The 15,946-nt window shown below is 39.4% G+C and overlaps 1 protein-coding gene across 2 annotated transcripts in view; it reads left to right on the forward strand.

The window, feature by feature from the left end:
* Nucleotides 1-3,737: 3,737 nt before the first annotated feature.
* The window catches only part of CDK19 (cyclin dependent kinase 19), a 165,653-nt gene continuing 153,444 nt past the window's right edge, over nt 3,738-15,946 (forward strand). Inside the window, exon 1 of one of the 2 annotated variants that reach the window (XM_028104148.2) lies at nt 3,738-4,052. In XM_028104148.2, coding sequence (XP_027959949.1) covers nt 3,925-4,052 — 128 coding nt within the window. In that variant the 5' untranslated portion in view covers nt 3,738-3,924. The remainder of the gene's footprint in view (nt 4,053-15,946) is intronic. The other variant, XM_028104150.2, reaches the window with a different exon arrangement.

Genomic DNA, 15,946 nt, shown 5'->3' on the forward strand with positions numbered 1-15,946 from the left:
TGCTGTCAGGAGTTTTTGAATACACAGCACTGATTATAATACTTCTTAGCTCAAGAGTCTTTAATAAGCTGGACCATTTCCTTACACCACACACAGAATTTAGACTCAAAATGGTTGAAAGACCTAAATGTGAGACAGGAGTCCATCAACATCCTAAAGGAGAACACAGGCAGCAACCTCTTCAACCTCAGCGGCAGCAACTTCTTCCTAGAAACTTTGCCAAAGGCAAGGGAAGCAAGGGCAAAAAAGAACTATTGGGACCTCATCAAGATAAAAAGCTTTTGCACAGCAAAAGAAACAGTCAACAAAACCAAAAGACAACCGACAGAATGGGAAAAGATATTTGCAAATGACATCAGATAAAGGGCTAGTATCCAAAATCTATAAAGAACTTCTTAAACTCAACACCCAAAGAACAAATGATCCAATCAAGAAATGGGCAGAAGACATGAACAGACATTTTTCCAAAGAAGACATCCAAATGGCCAACAGACACATGAAAAAGTGCTCAACATCGCTCGGCATCAGGGAAATCCAAATCAAAACCTCAATGAGATATCACTTCACACCAGTCAGAATGGCTAAAATTAACAAGTCAGGAAACGACAGATGGTGGCAGGGATGTGGAGAAAGGAGAACCCTCCTACACTGTTGGTGGGAATGCAAGCTGGAGCAGCCACTCTGGAAAACAGTATGGGGGTTCTTCAAAAAGTTGAAAATAGAGCTGCCCTATGACCCGGAAATTGCACTACTGGTATTTACCCCAGAGATACAAATGTAGCGATCCAAAGGGGTATGTGCACCCCGATGTTTATAGCAGCAATGTCCACGATAGCCAAACTATGGAAAGAGCCAAGATGTCCATCGACAGATGAATGGATAAAGAAAATGTGGTATATATATATATATATATATATATATACATATATACAATGGAATATTATGCAGCCATCAAAAAAGAATGAAATCTTGCCATTTGCAACGACGTGGATGGAATTGGAGGGTATTATGCTGAGCAAAGTAAGTCAATCAGAGAAAGACATGTATCATATGACCTCACTGATATGAGGAATTCTTAATCTCAGGAAACAAACTGAGGGTTGCTGGAGTGGTGGGGGGTGGGAGGGATGGGGTGGCTGGGTGATAGACATTGGGGAGGGTATGTGCTATGATAAGCACTGTGAATTGTGCAAGACTGTTGAATCACAGATCTGTACCTTTGAAACAAATAATACAATATATGTTAAAAAAAAAGAAAAAGAAGATAGCAGGAGGGGAAGAATGAAGGGTGGGAAATCGGAGTGGGAGACGAATCATGAGAGACAATGGACTCTGAAAAACAAACTGAAGGTTCTAGAGGGGAGGGTGGTGGGGGGATGGGTTAGCCTGGTGATGGGTATAAAGAGGGCATGTTCTGCGTGGAGCACTGGGTACACAAACAATGAATCATGGAACACTACATCAAAAACTAATGATGTAATGTATGGTGATTAACATAACATAATAAAAAAATTTTTATCTAAAGTCTTTAATGGCTTCTGATTGCCAATAAAATGATGAAATTTAAAACTTTTACCTGACATATATATAGTGCTCTTCATAATCTGACCTCTGCTTATCTAACCTCTTTTTAGATATCCCCTTTCCCTGCTTTAATCTGTAACATTCAAACTAGTTGCATTTCTCAGATTATATCATGTTCTCTCATGATATATGTATTTGCCATCCTGCCTTAAATAATTTCCTGCTACTTGTCTACTTGCCCTTCACATAAGGTTCTCTAAATTTTGGCTCAAACTGACCTCCCTTGTGAAGCCTAGCCTGACTCCTCTAAAAGTCTTACTATTCTACCATTGCTCTTTGTTCCCACACAGTTTATTTTTAATTTGCCTGCATGTTTATTTCTTCAATAGGTTTTAGTTCCCCCGATGGAAAAAGACCAATTTTCATCTGGTATCTTCAGCACTTATCACGGCTCCTGGAAATAAGAGAAACTCAGATACTTTTTGATTGATTTCAAGATCTGAGAAAGTTTCCCAAGAAATTTACTCTTGTAGTAAATAAATGATCTTCACCCCTCCCCCCCCCCAAGTTTTCCGGGTTTCTTCCAAAACCTAGCAGGCAGCTCACTACCAACTTTCCTTGCCACTTTATTTTTTTAAAGCAAGACTTTTTTTTTTTTTTAAGATTTTATTTATTTATTTGTCAGAGAGAGAGGCAGGCAGAGGGAGAAGCAGGCTCCCTGCCGAGCAAGGAGCCCCATGCGGGACTCAATCCCAGGCCCCTGGGATCATGACCTGAGTTGAAGGCAGATGCTTAACGACTGAGCCACCCAGGCACCCTCCTTACCACTTTAGATACGACTGACCATTTCTTCCTTTGTGCTCCCACTAAATGTAGTATATTAGTCCTATCCTAACAGCAATCATGTTTAAGATTGTATCCCAATTATCTGACACATTAAACACACAATAATTAAATGAATCAGTGTTCACCTTGATTCAGGAGACTTTCTTCAACATTCTAGGAGAATGTCACCATTATGCATAGACTGTAACAAATCTTTTACAGTTCAAACCTGATGATTGTTTTTAAAATGATGCATCCCGGGGCGCCTGGGTGGCTCAGTTGGTTAGGCGACTGCCTTCGGCTCAGGTCATGATCCTGGAGTCCCGGATTGAGTCCCACATTGGGCTCCCCGCTCAGCGGGGAGTCTGCTTCTCCCTCTGACCCTCTTCCCTCTCGTGCTGTCTCTCTCTCTCTTCTCAAATAAATAAAATCTTAAAAAAAAAATAAAATGATGCATCCCCCTGGCACTTTAACTGTCCTTAGACAGATGGCCAAAGCTTGGCTGTGGGAACCGCATATGGTAGGAGGAGACCATGACTAGAGCGCGAGGAAAAGGAAGATTGGCAGCTAGGGCTCAGAAGTTCTCCTCAGACCTAAGCTAGGACTAGGAAACTGCTGATGGTTCAGCTTTTGAAATACGGTTTTCGCATCCTAAAGAAAAAAGATTAACCTATCAGAAACAACCGAGCACACCCAATTATCAATCAAGAGCGGGAAAGGAGCCAAAGCCTGGGGATACCCACGCACCAACGAGGACGTCATTCTCTAGTCTCAGCCAATGGACGGTTGGACGGGGGAGAGGGCGGGGTAACAGGCGGACCAATTGCCACAAAAAACAAACAATCTGCAGTACAACTGCCCTAACCACAGCGCTCGCCTCTCAAAACGCTGGAACAAACTCCTGAGCAAACCACTTGTCAAATACTTTCCACTCTCCTTCTCTCCCGGGAGCAGTTATAGTGGAGTACCTTCCTCACACCAGAACAAGGGCCTTCTTTCCACCAGCTCCCACAGACTCGCAGAAAGAATACGGCAACTTTGAGCTTTCTACCTTCACAGGAACTGGCAGTCCGGCGCTACCTGAGGGGGAGGGGCGGCCCCAGTGCGCAGGCGTGCACGCCTTGTGGGGGCGGGCCTGTGGCGGCCCAAAGCATCCTGGGTGCTGTATTTCTTTTGCTGGCAAAACTCAGCCACTCCTGTAGCCTTCGGAACTACATTTCCCAGGAGCCTCCGCGACTCCGGGGTGGGCGGGATGGTTCGTTAATGAGCTCGAGGAAGCCGCGGAGCTGCCCACCAGGTTCCAAAACAAGGAAATGAAGGGGGGAGGCGGGACTGGGGCTGCCTGCGGGAGTCGCCGCCGCCGCCGCCGCGGAGGAGGAGGAGGTGGTGGAGGAGGTGGCTGCCGCGGCCGCCGAGGAGTCCCTTGCTGAAGGCGGACCGCGGGGCGGCGGGTGGCGCGCGCGCGCCCGAGAGGCGGCTGTTGGAGAAGTGGAGCGGCGGTCGCGGGGGGAGGAGGAGGAGGGACTGAGCGGCGGCGGCCCCCGCGTCCCGGTGCCTCTATGGGGAAAGCAGACAATGGATTATGATTTCAAGGCGAAGCTGGCGGCGGAGCGGGAGCGGGTGGAGGATTTGTTTGAGTACGAAGGGTGCAAAGTGGGACGCGGCACCTACGGGCACGTCTACAAGGCGAGGCGGAAAGATGGGTAAGAGCAGGGGCGGGGGGAGTAGGCTCGCTTGGGTCCTCGCCCAGCCCGCGACCGCGCGGGATGGGTGGGTCGGAGCCGGGTCGGGCCGTTCCCGAGTGGCGAGGCGGAGGTGGTCGCGGGGCCGTGTCCCAGCACGGACTGAGGGACGCGGGTGCTGCCCGCCGCCTGCGCGGCCCCGTCGCGCCCCTCGAACTCCCGCGGCGCAGCCCAGTCGGGGGGCGTCGGTCCCGTCCCAGAGGGCGCCTTCCGCGTGCATGGAGCTGGCGGCGGGACTCGAGTTGGGACCTCGGTTGGAGGTGGAGTTTGTGGGGTCTGGCCTCTTGGGGAGACGCGGAGGGATGAGAGAGCTTTGCCGAGGAGTTGCCGCTCCGGCCCTGGGCTGGTGACGGTCGTTGTGGAACTTCCAATCGGCTGAGCGCCTCCCGGGGGCGGCGGTTTGAAACCTAGCCGAGGAGCCGGTCGCGCGGCCGAGTGCTGGGGTCCTAGCCAGCCTCACGGGTCTGACCCGCCGGGCACCTCTGCCCTTGGCGCCAGCCAGCCCATTCGCTCCTCAGCGCAGTCCCCCGTCCCAGTCTATACCTGGTGATTTCTGGATTCCTCCTCATTCGCCCCCGATTGCGCTTTTTCACATTCTGAATTCCGCACCTTACCTCGAATGTAGGACCTCCTGGGAAACTAACCGCGTTTTACCCGCAGAACTTCAGAGTTCGTCTAGTTCTCTGGTAACTCATTTCCCCCCACCTTGGATATTCTGATGTTCTGCACTCCGTCCCCTGGCTAAATGACTGCGTGCTGGGCTTTATCGAGCACCTAGATTATCCAGAACGGAATGTGAAGTGACAGAGATCTGGGCCTGAATCTTTGTTTTCCTGGGAGTTGAGGGAGAGCCGTAGTAACCTCTTAGGATGCCTTTATTGATTGTTCTCTTAGGAGAAGGCGAGCTGGATAAAGTATTGAGAACGCCTGTGCTTCGTCCTGTAGGGTAGACGATCTCGTACCGTAGGACAGGTGGAACCAGCTCCCTGCCTGTGAGGGGTAGGTTTAAACCAATCGCTTCTTCACCGCCCATCCTGGCAGAAATTCTCCTCCCCCAGAGTTAGGAGCCCAGGAACGTCTATCTACCTGTCCCGCTTAGATTTCAAAGACTTAGATTTCAAAAACTATATGAAAGAGAGTCTTTAGGGTCGTAACGGAACATTTTTGAATAAAGTGAGTATCAGCCAAAATGACATTAGTAAGATTTGAAGTGTTGCCTATCGTTCTGCGCACTCTGTTGTAATTGATATAATTGATTTATGAACTCTAGGACGAAAGTAGTTGGAGTGTGTGTGCTTATTTAGTACAGAGAACGAGAAAGCACAGCTTTACAAATTGTTTTATCGTAAAGTATCATGGAAATCACCAGGTACTATACACGTGTAAAGGATTGTTACTGAAAGTAATTTTTGTCTTATAACTGAACAGGCCCCATGGTATTCAGTTGTAAACTTTTCTCATAATTCTTTCAGTTAATTGCCAGGTGTCCTTGAATTAATATCTTGGAATGTGAGGTACTATAATTAACTTGTATTTTGTTTTTGGAATATTAACTTTCCTTGTTTTACTGGTGTCCCTGTAGTAATCTTATCAGATATACTTGGGGAGAGGATATCTAGTTTTCCTATTTGGACATTGGCATTACAAAACAAATTACATGTGGTGTTTTTCATACTCCTCATGCTAACTTTATAATATACTTGATCTGGAATTTCTAAAATGTATTTTTATTTTTGTTAAAATAGCTTCCTTTCAGTAGGCAACTTTTGAGAAAAATTGGAAATTCTGCTTTTGAATTGTATTTCATTAGCACGGGCTATAACAAAAAACAGATAATTTAATTCCTGCTTCTAATTGTTCTTTTTGAATATTTTCCCTTCTAATAAAGTTCTTGATTCGACTACACTTTCTTCTTGAGTGAAATTTGTTTGATTAGAATTAATAAAGTTTCTTTAATAGAATAAGATCAGTTTGTGTATTTTCAAAATATACTTTTTAAACTTGTAGGATCTGAAAGCATTAGTTGTTATCACTGAATTGTAAGAAAAATCATTATAAAGGTAGGTTTTCTTGGACGAAGGGTTTGGTTGAGATTTGAGGCTTTACAGTAAACACATCTCTTGTGGGTTGGTAGGATTAGTTTTATGTTCATTGATACCAGCGATTTGAAAGAATAGAAGGTTTTTAGTGATGGTTCTAAACTCTGATGCAGATTTGCATAGTAAAGGATTTTACACTCTGATCATGGTCAATTACAGTTTAGCTCTTTACAGAATTTATTTTGGTTAATTCAGAAAAAATGTATAATGCTATTTTAGGGAGCAAGAAAAAAGTCACATGGGTTCGTTAAAGAGAAATTATTCTGATGTATATAACATAGTATATAACCAAAAAATCATTTAGGTCTTTTGGAGAAACACTGGAAGAAGTAATGTAACACAAAACATCACTAGAAAAGCCTCTGCTTGTAGTTTAATACTACAGTTTAAAAAACCTTAGAATATTTTCATTGAAATAGGACTTTAACTTAGACTATGTTAATTACACTACATAAATTTGTAACGGTAGAAGTGAAAGATTACCTTTGGGTTTTTCACTTTTAATAAAAATGTTACTTTTTCTTTTTGTTTTGAAGGAAGAGAATCTTTTGACCCAACCATCCTTTTTAAATAAACTCAGGCTTAAAAGTTATTCTTGAGAAACAAGTTCAGAATATTTCTAGATTTTTTAGTATGAGCAAGAATTTGTAATAGTTTTTCTCTTAACAGTAACAAGTCACATATAACGGTTTATGGTTACAAATTTCAAGACCATATTTCTTAAATTTGAAAAACTTTGTTTTGATTGATAAAGGAATATTGTTAAAAATTTCTTTTGTCAATAAGAGGTTCAAACAAACTTGATTCCATAGGATAGTGTTATGTCTGAAAACTGTTGTACCCAACAATAGTACTATTCAACTTTGCAGACATTCATTTAGTCTTTGAAACACTCTAATCAAAGAATGCTCCTTTTTGGAGATGTCTGAAAGATACTCGTTAATTGAAAGTGAAATGGCTGACTGACAACAGTTTCAGTTTTGCCTTAGGGTTTCAGATGAGTAGTTGGTGACTATATATCTTAATGTATAAAGTTACAGATGAGCAATTGGTGTCTGCATGTCTGCTAATGTAGGTCACGAAATCCTTCACAAATGTAGTTAGGTACATGTGGATACATATAGGTAAATAATAGGCATGGTCATAACAGCCTGGTTTTGATAGATTTTTCATATTTGGTTTGTAGTTAAAATATATATTTGCAATTTTTTTGAGATCTACGAAGATTAAAGATGATGTATCAGTAGGATCATAGCATTTTAGAAAGCTATCAAGAGTTTTAAGATCATTTAGTCTCATTTCTTTACAAATGAGAAAACCAGAGCTGTTAGAGGTTGTCATGACCATAGTCTCACAGCAAAGACAAGCCTCACAGCAAATTGCAAGACAGTAATCCAGCTCTCGTGACTGAGTTACTGCATTTTCTAATGTGTTTTCCTTCTTTAATACCATATGAGGCAAAACAAAAAAGGTCATGTTGCCTCCAGTTTATTGTATAAACTTTTTCCATGTAAAGGATACATCTATACCAACAAATACAGAAAAGGGAAAATATCACATGGACATTTAAAAGAAGTAGAAGTGCAGGCCTGTAGTTCTCTTTATCTGGTTTCTCTGCATTCTCACTGTCTTACTTTTGTCCACCATCTTTGATTTGTACAGTAGCTTAATTGGTTTCTGCTGTTAGGTTAGTCTTTCCTCATGATAGTCCAAGATCCAAGTTGCCTGGGGTCATTTTTCTACAAAATAAAATCACTCATGTCACATCTTGGAAAACTGTGCAGTCTCTCTGGCTCATACAATCACATCCAATCTTAATTCCTTACTTTGGCATGTAAAGCCATTTGCATTCGGATCCTAAAGTCTTTCGTCTTTACAGCCTTTGTGCTTGCCACCAACTCCCTCCTTTTTTCCAGGGTGTTCAAGCCATGCTTCTGTAGCACTGAACTCATATTTTCTAGGACTTGGTAAGTCCTTTTCATTTCTATTTTTTTTCTATAGTCGAAGTAGAATGGTGTTGCTCTGCTACTCCCTGCCTTTTCTCCTCACTCCCAAAAACTTGGCAAACTCCTGCTCATCCTTAATACCTAATTCAAATAGCTTTGCTTCTAGAAGCCTTCTCTTATTCACCAAGTATGTTCATTAGCTGTGATTCTGTCCTTCTTTGTTCTTAGGCGTGTAATATCACTATAGGTAGTAACCCGCAGGGCTTGATCTCACGACTTTGAGATCATGACCTGAGCCGAAATCTCAAGAGTTGGAAGCTTAACTAATTGAACCACCCCAGGTGCCCATTCTGTGCTTTTACTAGCAATTTTATAGAGGCGCTTAGAAAATGTTAGCATTCAAGCATACTTTAGGAAGTTTATTGATATTACGGGTTTATGTTAATAATTTAGTATCTTTAGCACTTAGTAAATCAAATGGTCATTGGTTTATGTTTAATTGGTTCTTCATTTATGCAGTGCAAGCTTTCAGAACTTTATTTTTGAAGGTCAAGGGAAATAAATGCTCTTTTCAATGAAATTTGATTGTTTAGAGCAATAGCCGACAAACTTTTTCCACAAAAGAGACAGGTACTAAATATTTTGGGCTTTGTGAGCCATACCATATATGTTATAATTACTTGAATCTGCTGTTGTAGTGCAAAAGTATCCACAAATAATATATAAATGAATATAAATTAGAATGGCCGTGTTCCAATAGAACTTTATGTACAAAAACAGGTGGTGAACTGGCTTTGGTCTGTAGGCTGTAGTTTGCCCTGCTTAGTTTACCAACCCTTAGTCTAGAGCAGTGATGCCCAATAGAACTTCATGCAATGATGAAAATGCATCTGTGCTTTACAGTATAGTAGCCACTAGCCAGATGTGGCTCAAGGAATGTGACGACTGTGACTGAGAAACTGGCTAGTTGCTGTGATACTGGACTGGGAAGGTTTAGTTTTTGGAATTAGTGGCTTAGCAACACATAATTTTCAAATCCATGAAGTGACTTTTTTTTTTTTAAACTCTACACCCAACATGGGGCTCAAATTCACTACCCCAAGATCAAGAGTTGCATGCTCCACCGACTGAGCCAGCCAGGTGCCCCTGAGGTGACCATTTAATAAAAATGTGTATATGAGGGTGTGGACAAATGAAATAGGAAAGCTCATGTCTTTCAAGTTGTAGGAGGGATTTTGAGGCTGAAACATTTTGATGATGCAAACTGATGCTTAAACTGAAAAACTGTCAATTTGTGAATGCAGTCAAGATCACCTTTTCAAAAAAGTATTTTATTAAAAAAAAGCATGTGTTCAGTAAGTAGTAAGTGCTTGTGCATAAAAAGATGTACAATGTAATATATAAGCCTTCCCTTTCCCCACCCCTTTCCCTTTCTACAGGCACCCATTCTTGGTTTTCCATTTTAGAGAGATTTTCTTGGGGTGTGTGTGTTTAATATAGTTTACATTTCTCTATTTTTAAACAAATATAATTTGAAGATCATTACATAACTGATATGCAGAGATGCCTAGTTCTTCTAAATAGTTTTACTGTATTCCATTGTATTGACTTACATAATTTACTTAACCATCCCTCTTGATGGATATTTAGGCTGTTTCCAGTCTTTTGCTAGTACTAATACTACAGTGAATAAATATCCTAGTAGGTACAGTTTTTGTGCATATTACTGTAGCTAATTAAAATTTCTGTAAGCTATTTACTTTTGGAAGTACTGGCTTGAAATGATTTGCTAACATGGTGATATATGAGATATAAATCTCTGAGGACTGGAGACAAGGAGGCTGACGATAAGGAAAATAAATGTTTAAGGCTTTAAGAATATGTAATATATAAAGATGAGTTTTAAGTCACTAGTTTGCTAAAGGAAATACAGGTTACTATTTTAGCAGCATGGGAAAGGCATGTCTCCGATTTTTATGTAGGAAAAAAGCAGGCCTCTGGAAAGGTTTTTTTTTGATGTAATGGATCTCAATATTGATGAATCAAGGATTTTTACTTTTGTGTATTATATGTTTGGACTGAATATGCTGGATAAAAATATGTGATATTAAACTGTGTGCTTGTTTTGCAAAATGCTCACGTAGCATAGTGAAATTTAGACATCAGTGTAGAAGACTTGAAGGCAATATATTACAATTTTAAATCTTCTTGGTGGTAAATGATGAGAGTAAGGCTATTTGGTTAATTTTTTTTTTTAAAGATAAGCCTGTTCATTATCTTGTGATGTTGGTATTGTATAATGTTGGTGCTGCCTTTGGATCCCAAAACAAAGGGACAAGATTTTTTTTCCCCAGAGAGCATTTTAATGTTTTGAATTATTAACATGACTGTTTCTTTAAAAACAGGTAGTTTTTAAGGTCTAGAACCATGAAGAAGTAGCCAACAAAGCTATTTGAAGATTTTGTCCATTTATAAATAGCTGAGAGTTGAACACTTCCTGTAATAGGCCTTTTGAGCTCACATTGTGCAGGATAAAAGAGAGTCTCAAGAGAGGAGACAGGATGTAATTCAGGATACAAGTGTGCAGCAGTAGTTTTTTATTGAGGGTTTGAATTCTTATCCAAAAGTAAGTGATGGATCAAAGAGAAGTAAAAACCTGTAAAGTCCTCAAATAATTGGTATCCTTATAAAATATCTTTAATTTCTAATATAATGAGTCTTTCTAAAGGAGAAACACACCCTCCTTATAGAGAGGCTTTAAACCTGTTGTGTGTTTTCTTTTCTTTTTTTAAGATTTTTTATTCATTTATATGAGAGGCAGAGAGAGGGAACACGAGCAGGGCAGAGGGAGAGGGATAAGCAGACTCCTGGCTGAGCAGAGAGCCCGACTCGGGGCTCAGTCCCACGACTCTGGGATCATGACCTGAGCTGAAGGCAGACGCTTAACTGACTGAGCCATCCAAGTGCCCCTGCTGTGTGTTTTCTATCGAAAAATATTATTTCAGTGAGATTTTGTGGTTGATGATCTCAGTTACCAAGGAAAACGTGATTAGGAAATGGATTTAATTTTGTTTTGTACTGTGACCACAGACCAAAACCATGTCGTGGCAAACTGTTTTGTAGATACTTATATTTGGACAGAAAGGTGAATCCAAGGCTGCTGGAAAAATAAGGTAAAACTTTTGCCTTACAGGTGGTTAGTTTGCCTTACAGGTTAGTTGCATCTTTCTGTAGGGAAGTTATAATTTTCTTTATGATTGTTAAATAAGCTCACCTATGAAAGTACCAAGTGGTCTGAGGCACAAAGTATGTTGCTTTTTACAAAAGTTAGTTTCCTTTTTCTCTTTCCCTTTTTGCAGTGTAATTATTATAATTGCATTTTAAGAGTGACTTAAAACACTGAGTGAATCCTATTGCTTTGTTAGGTGCAAATTTAAAAAAAAAAGTGACCTTCCTTTTTTCTGAAAAATTATATGTAATTTGAACTTGTGTAACTTAGAAAACCAGAGTTCTGTTAACTAATTTCTCAGCAGTTTTTGATCTTTATAATATATTCGTGTCAAAGTGGAAATATTTTTATTTTTATGCTATTAAAATTTATTAAATAATAGTTGTACCTGATTCAAACAAACTCCAACAGTACAACTTATATAAAATGAAAAGTAAAAGCCTTCCTTCTTATTGTCCACTCTTAAGCTTCCTCATTTCTCAGAGGTAACCAATGTTAATTATTTCTGTTTTAAGTTTTGCTGGTGCTTACCACTATGACTTTAATAAGCATGTAATTCTGTTTCTGTTTCTGTTTCTTTTTATTTTATTTACTTATTTATTTTTTCTGTTTCTTTTTAAAAAATATTTGTTTGAGAGAGAGAGAGTGCGAGTGCACATGAGTGGAGCAGGGGGAGGGACAAAGGGAGAGGAAGAGGGAGAGGGACAAGCAGACTTCTGGCTGAGCTTGATCCCAGGACCCTGAGATCATGACTTGAGCTGAAGGTCGGGTGCTTAACCAACTGATCCACCCAGGCACCACTATAATAATAATAATTCTGCAAATGCAAATAATTCTGTTTCTTGATTTATGAACTTTAGATGTTTTTTGTTTTTCCATGAGAAAAGCTTTTTTCAATTTTGTGAAATCTCATTACTTCCTGTTTTCCCCTTTCCCATCTCAACGTTCAAATTTATTGCCTTTGTTACTTTAAATTTTTTATGGTGAATACTTTTATGACTTTAGATCATAAATTTCTTTTTCTTGATTTGTTAGTTTAGATATTATTTGTGGTCTTCCTGATATGAATATTAAGGAAAGTAATATATTTGTCTTACTTTTTCTCCATCTGCCAATAAAGTATAATTTTTATAGCATCCTGCTTTTTGTCTATGAGTTGATTTTAAAAAGGGAACACTGAAAACCATGTAACAGCCTTAAAATATTGTGATTATGAAATTATTTATTGTGGGATGAATTAGTATATTAAGACCCATGGAGAAGGAAAACTAGTCTTGTGCATTAAGTAATTGCTGCTTAAAACAGTCTTCCAGGTATTAAGGCCTAATGGGTTTTTTTAGGTTATTTTGCCCTTTCTTCAAATATTCTGCATCTTACTTAGCTAATAGCGTTTCTTTATATCTTATGTGTGATTTTTCTTGGATTCCTCATTTTGGTTCAGTTGAGGACATCTTTTTGAGTAGCTTTTTCATATAGGATGTGTACATATTCCGAGTTCTTGTGTGTCTGTTAATGTGTTTTATATTCATACTTGATTAATAGTTTGGCTGAATATATAATTCTATAGTAAGAATAATTTTTGTCTCAGAACCCAAAACTGTTACTTTATTTCTTCTGGGATTTCTTGTTGCTCATGGGAGTTTCTTTGTTGGAAACTTGCTTTATCCTCTCTGGAATCTCAGGATTTTTCACTTTATCTAGGCATTCTAAAATTTCACCAAAGCCTGTGTAGAAAATGTAGGTCTTTTTTTTTTTTTTAAATTTATGTGGTTTTGTTTCCATGTCTTTTAACAAAGTATTTTTTTAATAGATAACCTATGCATATAATTTGAACTTTAAAGGTAAAACGTGATATTTAGTCTAGTTGCATTCCTTCTGCCTCGTTCCCTACACCTTCACTCCCCTTTTCCAGTCTTGCCAGTTTCATATGAATATTATAGTAGCCTTTTTCTTTTGTCTTTGGTTTAGGGCAATTTTTATTTCTTGTTATTTATTTGATTAATTTTTCTTCTCCCTCTGTTGCCTTTCTTGTTCTCTTCTTCAGATATGCATATTAACAAATGTTGACCTTTTAGGCTCTATCTTTCATGTTTCTTAAACTCATTTTCAAAAATTACAACTCTTTTTTCTTTCTACATTCTGAAAGATTTCCTTTATTTAATCTTCTAGATTACCAATTTGGTCTTTCGTGGGGGTCGCTATTTTATTACAGCATGAGTCGGACTGCCTGAGTTTAAGAGGACATTGGTTTAATAAAGTAAATAAATTCCCTATTAATATTTAGATTGTTTCTAGTGTTTCTTAAGTAATTTTTTTGTATGTACCATGTGCTGTTTTTAGCTTTTCCTTCTTAATATTTTTCTTATAATCTGAGTGCTAGACCAAGATAATGGAAACATTTCTGTTTTAAAGATTTTATTTATTTATTTGACAGAGACACAGTGAGAGAGGGAACACAAGCAGGGGAAGTGGGAGAGGGAGAAGCAGGCTTCCTGCGGAGCAGGGAGCCCGATGCGGGGCTCCATCCCAGGACCCTGGGATCATGACCTGAGCCGAAGGCAGACTCTTAACTGACTGAGCCACCCAGGAGCCCCTTCTCTGTTTTTTTTTAATGCTTTTTTTTTTTTTAAAGATTTTATTTATATTTGAAATAAAGTGAGAGAGAGAGCATGAGCAGGGGGACAGTGGGAGAGGGAGAAGCAGGCTCCCCACTGAGCAGGGAGCCCGATGTGGGGTCGATCCCAGGACCCTGGGACCACAACCTGAACTGAAGGCAGATGCTTAACCGTCAGCCACCCAGGCCCCCCTAAATGCTTATTTATTTATTTATTTATTTGCTAGAGAGAGAGAGAGAGCACACAAGCAGGGGGAGTGGCAGGCTAAGAGGAAGAGGGAGAAGCAGGCTCCCCATGAGCAGGGAGCCCTATGTGGGGCTCCATCCCAGGACCCTGGGATCATGACCTGAGCCAAAGGCAACCACTTAACCAACTGAGCCACCCACGTGCCCTTCTGTTTTCACATATATAGAAATTATATTGGTTTTCCTGCCACTTTACTATAATAGTAAATACTAATATAATAGTAAATTCTCAACAACATCCATTTATTCACATATTCATTCATCAACCTGTCTCTATCCAAATTTCCATCATTCATCCTCCATCTGCCTATCTTCTATCTGTCTATTATCTCTTTTCATTGTCTTCATTTTCCTGGTATCCATTCACTTATCCCTTGTTTACTATTTATCATTTGATTCCTTTCCTTGAGCCAAGAATTGTGCCATAGGTACTGAGTATACAAGGATAGTCCCAGACTGCAAAAACTGAGACTGGAGGTAAAACAACAAATTGCTATTGTGATTGTCTACAGGAAGAAAAATAGGGTTGAGAGGAAGACTTTTTGAAAAAAGTGTATGTATACTCTTGCATTATTTGAAAAATATCTACATATTTATTTTGCTGTATTTATATTACCTATTTAAAAATGATAAAACATTAAACTGTAGAGTATATATAACTTAAGGGAAAAAGACAAAATGCCTTTATTTTTAATTTTTTAAAAATTTATTTATTCTTTTTAAGTATGCTCCATGCCCAATGTGGGGTTTGAACTCATGACCCTGAGATCAAGAATTGCTTGTTCCACTGACTGAGCCAGCCAGGTGCCCTTATTTTTTATTAAAAACGTTTATTTATTTATTTTTAAAGTAAACTCTATACCCCATGAGGGCTCGAACTCATGACCCCAAGGTCAAGAGTTGCATGCTCTACCGACTGTGCCAGCCAGGCATAAAAAAAGGCAGAAATCTTTAAAAAAATAAAATAGCTTTTATTATCTTATAAAAATCAATGTGTTAACAAAAAGACCAATATGTATTTATTAAAGAAAAGTTAAGAATTATAGAAACATAAAAAAACATAAATCACTTATAATAAGACCACTCAGAGATAAGCATTGATAATATTTTCATATATTCTACTGGTGTTTTTTTTTCCCCCAGTTCTACTGACACAGTATTTACATACAGTACTGAATAAGTTTGAGGTGTATCTCATAGGGGCAACTGGCTGCCTCAGTTGGAAGAGAGGGCAAATTTCTTTTTCTTTTTATTAACATATAATGTATTATTTGTTTCAGGGGTACAGGTCTGTGATTCATCAGTCTTACACAATTCACAGCGCTCACCAAAGCACATACCCTGCCCATTGTCCATCACCCAGCCACCCCATCCCTCCCACCCCCCTCCACTCCAGCAACCCTCAGTTTGTTTCCTCAGATTAAGAGTCTCTTATGGTTTGTCTCCCTCTCTGGTTTCGTCTTGTTTCATTTTTTCCCTCCCTTCCCCTATGATCCTCTGCCTTGTTTCTCAAATTGCACATATCAGTGAGATCATATGATAATTGTCTTTCTCTGATTGACTTACTTTGCTTAGCATAATACCCTCTAGTTCCATGGAGAGGGTAACTTTTGATCTTGGGGTCATGAGTTTGAGCCCCCCATTGAGTATAGAGATTACTTAAATAAATAAAACATTAAAAAAATAAGGTGTATAGCATAATGGTTTGATTTATATTTTTT

The sequence above is a fragment of the Eumetopias jubatus genome, unplaced genomic scaffold, assembly GCF_037043125.1.
Source record: "Eumetopias jubatus isolate StellerSeaLion01/CBP00866 unplaced genomic scaffold, mEumJub1_p1.0 scaffold_6, whole genome shotgun sequence".
NCBI classification, from domain to species: Eukaryota; Metazoa; Chordata; class Mammalia; order Carnivora; family Otariidae; genus Eumetopias; species Eumetopias jubatus.